General features: G+C 31.2%; 1 protein-coding gene and 1 pseudogene across 1 annotated transcript; both read right to left on the bottom strand.

The window, feature by feature from the left end:
• Positions 1-797: 797 nt before the first annotated feature.
• On the bottom strand, positions 798-1,106 carry LOC146923856 (uncharacterized). Its single transcript, XM_085711791.1, has one exon. It carries the CDS (start codon positions 1,104-1,106, stop codon positions 798-800), a length of 309 nt encoding a protein of 102 aa, XP_085567917.1.
• A 4,018-nt stretch (positions 1,107-5,124) lies between these two features.
• LOC146923855 (uncharacterized) lies at positions 5,125-6,385 on the bottom strand (annotated as a pseudogene).
• Between the last annotated feature and the right edge of the window lie 3,113 nt (positions 6,386-9,498).

Genomic DNA, 9,498 nt, shown 5'->3' with positions numbered 1-9,498 from the left:
CTGTGAAAAATCTGTGAGGCTGTAATACGTTCTTCGTATGCATTATATTCATTTTATGTTTTGGCCATTAGTTTTTTTCTTAGTTTAATAAGTGGTTTTTATAATTTTGTTTTGTTTCATTTATTTTTTGCTATTTTGTTTCTTTATAAGCAAACTTTATTATATGTCGTAACAATATTATGTACTCTTCATGATAGGAACCCGAATTAAAGAGAAACAAAAGAAATGGTATTATTGATTGAAAAGAAAATATTACACAAGATTATCCCTCTGTAATCCCAAAGCAAAAGCTCCTCAGAGAAGAGACATTTCTCTCTCTGCCCAAAACCAATAAGGTTCCTAATTGAATTATTTTTTTAATTTTTTTACTGTTGTGGCCAAATGGCCTTATTTATACAAACTAAGGGCATAAACTGCCTAATTGCTCCTAATCAACACAAATACTGCATATTATACAAAATGCTAACTGCTCCTAAATAACTATATATTAAAATAACTGACTGCATCAGCGGTTACCCTATCAATACCACCGGATACCTAACACTTCATATATCCTAAAAAGATGTAGTTAAAATTGCAAGTTAATTCATACAGACTCCAGCTCACTATTATAAGCAAAAATCAACATTTTAGATTTATTTGGTAAAATGACGGGAAATTCTTTACAAAGTTTTTGATCTTTTTCATCACAAAAAATTCGGAACGAAACCGAGTATACTTTTTTTTTTTTTGGTTACAAGGCTAATTAATAAAGTAACAGGAAAAGGAAAGGAAAACAGGAATAGAAGATAAAACAACTAGTTCCTAACGAAGAGAGTTCCCAATTCGTCCGTCCTAAGAAGTGGTAACAGGCCTTCAGGAGGAGATGAATGAACCGTCAAAACATCATCAGCAAAGGCTCCTAATTTTGCCATAAAGTCTGCACTTTGGTAGCCCTCACTGAGAGTGTGGTGGAGCGTGTAACCTCTAGAATTCAGCAAGTCCTTAATGTCCTGGATGAGCACGGCATAGACATGGAAGTGGGAGATATCACCATCTATGAGATTAACTGCGTGAAGTGAGTTAGAGTAGCAAACCAAAACTGCAAAATCCATGCTAGCTGCCATTGTAAGACCTCAGTGCAGTGCTGTCAGTTCAGCAAACAAGATGTCGTTGGGGCTATTGATGAATCCCGAGAAGCTAGTAACATAACTACCTGTGACGTTTCGGATCACACCTTCAAAACCAGTACGAATAGGATCTCCGATGAAGCTTCAATCGACATTTAGAATAGCTAAACCGCGTTTACTTTAATATTGTTCATGTTAATTTTTTACTTTTTATTGAATTGAAATTTTGATGCATTCATTCATGGTATAAGTATGTACGTCATGTGTTTATTGTCATACCTAGCCACGTAGTTACCATACTTAGCCAAAGGAATGGCCCCGCGTTTGGGTGTGAATGGGCCGTGGCCCTCACTTGTTGTTTGAAAAAATTAATTTGATCCCTACTTGATATACTAAAAGATCATATCAACGACGGAGAATAAAATCTGACATGACTGGTATAAGTAATAATTCAAGAGGTAAAAATGTCAAAAATATGTTTGTGAGGTTCTTATTACTATTGTCATTTCGTGTATCTAAAAAAAAAGACTATGGCTTACACTATAAAGACAATATAAACTAGTATTTAATAGACTAAAAGTTTAACTTACTCTCCTTTGTGTATGTTTGTTTGTGTTATGAATATTAAACTCGCATGAAAGATGAATAATTAAATGGTTATTTGATTACTTATATTGAAAGTTATACATTTGACGACTTTAAAAATGAGGAAATCATACAATATTTATATAATTATCACATACACACACCCACATACAACGCCATAAGGTTGGACCTCTCGAGATAACCCTCCACCTCCATTTCTCAAAAAGAAGTTAAAATAACTTAAATTCTATGAAGTTATTATACCCCAAACCTGGAGTTGTGCGCGTATCAGATACGTATCCGATATCGATACTCTATGGATGTTCGTCGATATGTACTCACGAAGTATCAGAATTAAATTTTTTAAAGTTTTACTTCTTAAAAAATTAATAAATATTTTATCTGACACTTATAAAAAAACTTCATAGATATTCATGAATACTTCATAAAAATGTATCCTAAAAAAGTTGAAGGGTCAAAATATTAGACAAAGTTGTGATAATTTAGTGAAGATGTATATGATTCATTTTAAGACATGAATCAGTAGAACTTTCTCTCGATGAATCATACTTAACGTAATATATTTTTGATGCAGATAATATGAGAGAGAGAGAGAGAGAGAGAGAGAGAGAGAGTTCAATCCGTTAACATTAGATAAAATTTGTTTTTAGTTTTTAATGATGTTTTTATTGATATTGTTCTATCATAGAAATGAAAATAGAATATGATTTATAAGTAAACTATATATTTTCTACTTTGATCACAAGTATTATTTTTTTATTTTTATTTATAATGAAGATTTGAGGGGACTGATGTTATTGTGGCTGCTACTATTCAAAAGACACAAAAATCTATTGTGAATTTTAAGAGTGTTGGTACAATGTTGGTGGAGACACTAAGTGGAGGTCCAATTTTGCCAATATCTGATGTTCATTGGACACCTCCTTTTAGTGATTTCTATAAGCTAAATGTTGATGCAGCAGGTCCGATAGAGGGTGATAAGTGGGGTATTGGTGTTGTGGTGAGAGATAATGAAGGTGTTGTCGTTGGTGCTAATTCCTGGCAAGTCTTTTCATTACTAGATTCAGAGGTTGCAGAAGCTTTAGCTATGCGAAAGGGTTTGGAATTTGCAAAAGACATGTGTTTTCTGAATCTTATAGCAGAAATCAGATGCTTCTAATGTGGTTTTAGCGTTGAATGCTCACCAACAACCTCCCAACTATGTTGGCTCTATTATTCGAGATTGTATTAGCTTTAAGGGTAGCTTTCGTAGTTTAAATTTTCTGCATGTTAGGCGTGAAGCCAACCAAGCAGCTCATTATTTAGCTAAATATGTTCTTAAGAATTTAGATTGCATATGGATTGAAGAAACTCCGCCTTATATTTATGCAGTCTTGGCATTTGATTTATTGTTAGACTATCGTTAATGAATTTGTCTTTAACGTCAATATATATATATATATATATATATATATATATATATATATATATATATATATAATGAAGAGTGTCAAATTGTCAATGCATATTTCTTTCAAATATTTAAAATACAAAGTAGTTTTTTTTTTTGGTTCAAAAATACAAAGTAGTTTTATTATTAAAAAAAAGAAAATTTAACGTATCTTAACCATATGATATACGTAATTTTTAAAATCCCGCATTTTGTATTGTTTCATACTCGTATTACGTATATTAGTCTTACAACGGTATCCCATTGAAACCAAACACATAATTAGTTCATTTGTAGAAATTTATTATTTTTTCTTTTCACTTCGAACAGTTTTTAATTTTAATTTTTCATTTGGAGAATCACGTGTCAAATTGGTCCGTATGCCTTCAACGTGCATGTCTAGTATCCACATATCATCATATTCGTATTCATATTCATAAAGATGCATGTGAACTTTGACTTCTTGTAAATTGTTTAAAAAAGAAAATTGATAGTTAAACATATAAAACTTTTTTATACTTACTCAACATCTCATTTTTTTCTCTATCTTTTTTTTTTTTTTTTTTTTCTATCATGAGAAAGTTTAAATTGCTCACAAACAAACTTAAAATATGTTTAGACAAACACTTAAATAAGAAAAAATTAAAGATAAAAGTAAAAAATAATGTTGTTAATTTTTTTCCATTTGGTGTCCAAATTTTTTTAATTTAAGATTATAATTTTTATACTATTTTCTATCTCTATCGCGGAGTGTATACATCTTTAGAGTGTTTATAAAAAACAATTCTAATGAAACAACCCATGAAAAGTAACTGATAATAATATGGGGACTGCTATGGTGCAGTTGTTTTTATGACTTTTCTGGAAAAGTCGCTTATGTGGCTTAATGGGAGAGTGCCACGTGGATGTCTTTTTAAATCGGTTATTTGGAAAAACGATTTTAAAAAGCTTTTGTTTTATATAAAAAATATTTTTTAATTTCTTTTTTATTTTTATTTTCATGTTTATCCCTTAGGATTGTGTTTCCTGCTCTGATACCAGGTTTGGAGTGGGGTTTTCAGCGGAATTTTTTCGAACTTCGTTTAACATTTGTTCGATTTTAGTTAATCCTTGAAAATGTTTTAAGAGTGTTTTAGCTCTTTGTTTTTGTATCTGAGTAAGATTTTCTAAATCTTGTGTATCTCTTAATAGATCTTCAATATATTCTATATGATATATAACAAATTCTCTAGAATTGTAAAGAGTTTGTTTAAAAACAATTTTTTCATAATATAATTCTATTTCAAAGACTATGTCTTCTAGCCTTTTCTTGAAGAGTCTTAATTCTGTTATAAGATCTAGTCCAGGCATATCTTAATTGTTGATTTTCCAGCGGAGGTTTTCTTGTTCTAGCATTTGATCAGTTTTTATTTGTTTTAACATTTTTTCGATTTTTTCTAAACCTTGAAAGGGTTCTAAAAGTCTTTTTGCTTTTTCTTGCTGAATACTTGTAAGAGTATTCGAATCTTCTATTTCTTCTAATAAATTAGAAATATAACCTACATGGTAGATTATTAAATCTTGTGAAGCAAAAAGAATTTGTTTTAATATAATTCTTGTATTTTGATAATTTATTTCAGAAATTATTTCTTCTAGTCTTTGCTTATAGAGTTGTAACTCTGTTTTTAGATTTAATCCAGGCATTATAGATTTTCAGCAGAATTACCAGCGGAATTTTCTCGAGCTTTATCTTTTTCTCGAGCTTCGTTTATAAGGTGTTCAATTCCTTCTAAGCCCCAAAAAGGTTCTAAAAGAATTTTTGCTCTTTTCATTTGAATCTCTGTGAGATTTTCTTGCATTTCTTCTACCAGATCTTCAATTAAATCTATATGAGATCTCATTAAAGTTTGAGCTTTATATATTATTTGTTTGTATGATATTAGATCATAATACCATTCTATATCACTTACTAGATGTTGTAACCTAGTTTTAAAAAGTATTAATTCTGATTTAAGAGTTAGACCAGGCATTTTGACTTTTTATAGTCTTTGATTAATCTTATTAACCTGTATCGATAGAGTTTTTATAGAATCATGCAGATCCTTAAGCTCTTTTTCTCTGCTTATTTCGAAATCCTTTCTAGGTGGTTCGAATGAGGATGAAGTATCATCTTCAAATATGGTTTGAGAACTTAATGATTTGCTAAAATCTTTTTGATCTTTGTTCGGTGATGTTATTCGAAGACTTTGGCTTCTAAACAACGGTTTTTCTGTTTCTTCAAACATATTCTTTTCTGCTTCTATCAGAGAAAAACTATTTCTCGTGATATCTTTAAATATTGGTGTTTCCAAAGTAATTAATGGTGTAAATAACTCATCAATATGAATTGTTTCTTTTCCTATGAATTCTATGCTATGATGTGAATTACTCAAAGCATAATTAATTCTGTAGTAAATTGTAAAAGGATGATTACCTTCTTTCATAAATGTTGAATCTTTTAGCTTATAATGAAAAACTATAGATTTATTCAAATCTATATCTTTTAGGGATAATCCCATCTGTAAATTTATATCAAATTTTATCTTTCCATATTTTAGATTACAATTTCCTTTTGCAATTACTGCTTGTTTTTTTTTTTCTAATTCTAGAATCTTCTAGAGCTATTTCTAGAGGTGAATCAATACCTTTCATGAAGGTACTTTTGATTAGAATTTGAATGGTTGATATATGAATATAACCAATCTTTTTTCTCTCGTTTTCAGAAAATTTTCCAAGTCTTTTATCGATTTGTTGTTTATCTATAGTTGATATAACTATTTTTCCATTAGTTGTTTCAATTGGAATTGCTTCCTCTCCTACCATTATTCCGAATTTTAGAATATTTTTTCTTGACAGAAATTCCTTAAGTTTACTAAACTTTCTTTTAAAATTTTCTTCAGCAGTTAAAGACAAATCTGCTTCTTCAATTTTATTATCTATTATGCTATCAGCATGATAACTAGATGTTCCTTCAAAATATGAAACTTCAGACATATTTTATAATAATTTTTGATAAATTCATACCTGATTTTTCTTCAGAAATATGGGTTGTTTTGCTTCAGCAATCTGATCTTCAGCAGTTTTTTCTGCTTGTATTGAGTTTATCCCAACTCAGGGCGAATTCCTCCAGAGTATTACCTCAAGAATTCTCAACTATAGTGTTTTACCACTATAGGACCACTAGTTCTTAAAACTAAGAGGCAAGCTCATATCAAACGATATAACTTATATTGCTTCAAAACATGGTGGATACAAATGAGCTTCGAGGCCCTTATTTATAGGATGAGAGACTCACAAGTTGGCCTTCATAGTTGGCACAACGTCTCTTTCCTTTACAGCATACGGAAAAGAAATGACATGACATAAAAAGAAAACGACAAAGAAAATTATATTACATAATTGCCTTAGAGATAAGGCTTATCTCTAAATGGGTCCCATGCCCACTAATTTTCTACATTTTCTTCGTTGTTTGGTGAAACGTCACTGTCATACAACGATTCTTTGTCTGCCACGTTATTTATGTCTTTTGCACACCACTTGCATTGGTGTCCTTTGTATTTTTGAAAGTGTCGGCAGCACTCCTGTTGGATTGGGTCGGGTAGACGGCCCAAGTCTGCTTCAAGCCCACTAAAGTTTTCTTCAAACTTTAGGATTTGCTGAAGATGCTCTTCTTTTGCTTGTTTTCTTGAATCACTATAGACTAGAAAACTTTCTTTTGCAGTAATTACCCTGAAGTTTGGTAATTTTACTCCAAATCTGATGAGAGCATCATAAAATTTTTCCATTTGATGCAGAAAACATTCTGGTCTTGGATCTACATCTCTTCCATCATTTGTTGGATATGAATGATTTGAAATGCCAATCTTGATTAAGTGTCTGGCTTTAATAACTTCATCGTCTTCAAACCATGGATAAGTTGAAGTAAAAGATAAAAAGAACTCTTTACCTTTTGCGAAGCTATTATTGAATTTATAAGCGATTTCGCCTATATCTTTTGGAAGAAGTTCTAGTTCATGAATTTTTCTTCCTGCATCTTCTTGAAGATACATTGTTTTAATCATTCCACAATTATAGAATGATCTGACTAACTCTTTGCTTACGCCTGGGACTGTTACAGCTTTTACTTCTATCCCGTTGTTGCTAGGATAAAAACATTCTGTTTTTAATTCTTCTGAGTAGTTAGTTAACCATCTCCAGTTTTTGTAGTAGTCCCCAATGGTGACTTCTTTAACAAATTTGCTTTCTCCATAGATAATTCTATCTACAGATATTTTCTTCTTAGCCTCCATTTTTGATGGCTGGACTATATTGTTTGCTGTTGCAACTTCCTTGTAAACAGCGTTGTAGGCTGTTTTTGCTTCTTCAAGGGTCTCATACCCTTTGTATCTGACATTTTTGCCGTTTGTATGTAACTTTGTGGTTTCCCAGTTTTGGTAGATACCTTTCATAGGTCCATCAAAAATCACATAAGCTTTCTTTTTGCCTCCAAGTTGGCTGTCAATCTTTTGGCTTGTTTGTTGATCAATGGATTCTTTTTCTTTTCCATTTTTTCTTTCATCTTCTTCGACTTTATCAGCCCAAGATGTTTTTGGTAAATCTGCAAGGACAGTTGTTGAAGATTTCCATCCTTTTGGTTCTATTGACTCAATTGGGATGTTTGACTCTTTTGGAGCTGAATATTTTACATAGTAGTTGAATTTTCCAGAGTCTTGACCTAGCAGATCCCAGTTTTCACTGTTTTTTGATTCTGAAACTGTTGATGTTTCTTTTTTACAAAGTTTTTCAAGATTTTGAATTGTTAATATCATCTCCCCCTCTTCAGAAAGAAGAGTTTCAAGACGATTTTTTGCAGAGGCAATTTGCTCCTGCTTTTGCCTGAGAGAATTCTGTAATGTCTTTATAGCTGCTTCCATTCTCTTGTCAATGCATCTGCAAAGCAATTCTTTTCAGATTTTATATATTCAATATATGGGTGAAACGGTTGGAGTTTCATCTGCCATCTTACAAGTCTCCCATATTTATAATTGATGCGAAGATCATATTTCCAAAATCCAGTTACATATTTGGAATCTGTTCTTAGTAAAAATCTGGTTGGAATTAATTCCATTTGCCATTTTGTTAAAACTTTAACACAACTCAATGTTTCTAATTCATGAATTGGATATCTTGTTTCGGTATCTGTAAATGATCCTGAAACATATTTACAAAGTAAAAGATCTTCATCTTTTATCTTATTTTTAATATTTTCATAAGAATAATCAATCTTAGTATCTTTTGATACTAATTTTTCTGATGAATCAGAGAGTTTGTCCAATTTCTCTTTCGAGCTACTAGACTTAGCGTACTGGGTTGCTCCAGTATCTTTCATTCCTTGTTGATGGGTTACATCACCAACATAGTTTCCCGAATCATCAAGATTCAGTATCGCTTTACCATTAGGTAGAGCTCTCATACAACCTGCCCAGGTTGTTTTATCAGCATCAATCTCAACAATTAAAAAATCGTTTTCTGTTGGATTGTATAAGCTGGGTAAAACTTTAATTTTTCTTTTAATAGTTTTTACAGTTAGAGTATCTTGATCAGTCCATGACCATGGAACTTTCTCAGATATCTTTTTCTATAAAATCTTTCTTTCAGTTGCCAAATTTTTGAAAAATCCTTCATTGGCAATATAATTCAAACATCCTAAAAATCTTTGGATTTGTTTTCGGTCTTTCAATTCATCAGGGAAAGCTTGGATCTTTTCCTGAACATGTGGAGATAAATCGAGGGTGCCATTTTCTTTAAAAATAAGGCCTAAATATTCGATTTCCTTTTTGGCTAATTGTGATTTCTTTTTTGAAATAACAATTCCCTTTTCTGAAATTCTATTTAAAACAATTTCTACATCTTTAAGATGTTGTTCTTTAGTTCCTTTTGTAAAAACTAAAATATCATCAATATATGCCAAACATATATGTTCTAATCCTCTAAGAGCATTATCCATAAATCTTTGGTATATAGATGGTGCTTGTTTTAGTCCAAATGGAAGAACATTCCATTGGTAGTGTCCTTGTGGACATGAAAAAGCTGTTAAAGGCTTAGTTTCTTCTGAAAGTCTGATTTGATAGTATCCTGATTTTGCATCAAAAGATGAAAACCAATCACATCCTTTTATTTTTTGCAAAATATAATCCTTTCGTGGTAATTTATAAGAATCTCCGATTGTAGCATCATTGAGTTTCTTATAATTTATCACCATTCTAGCTTTTCCTCTTTTTATTTCATTGTGATTTGTCACATAAAAAGCGGGTGCCGAATGTGGACTTGCAGATGGAGTAATTAACTTCTTTTCTT

This window comes from Medicago sativa, chromosome 5, assembly GCF_051527215.1.
Source record: "Medicago sativa cultivar Bolivia chromosome 5, Bolivia_mono, whole genome shotgun sequence".
NCBI classification, from domain to species: domain Eukaryota; kingdom Viridiplantae; phylum Streptophyta; class Magnoliopsida; order Fabales; family Fabaceae; genus Medicago; species Medicago sativa.
The sequence above is the reverse complement of the archived record's forward strand: the minus strand, read 5'-3'. Positions and strand labels throughout refer to the sequence as shown.

What these genes read in the sequence shown, in the direction of transcription:
- LOC146923856 (XM_085711791.1), bottom strand. Translation starts at nt 1,106, where the DNA reads ATGGCAGCTAGCATGGATTTTGCAGTTTTGGTTTGCTACTCTAACTCA.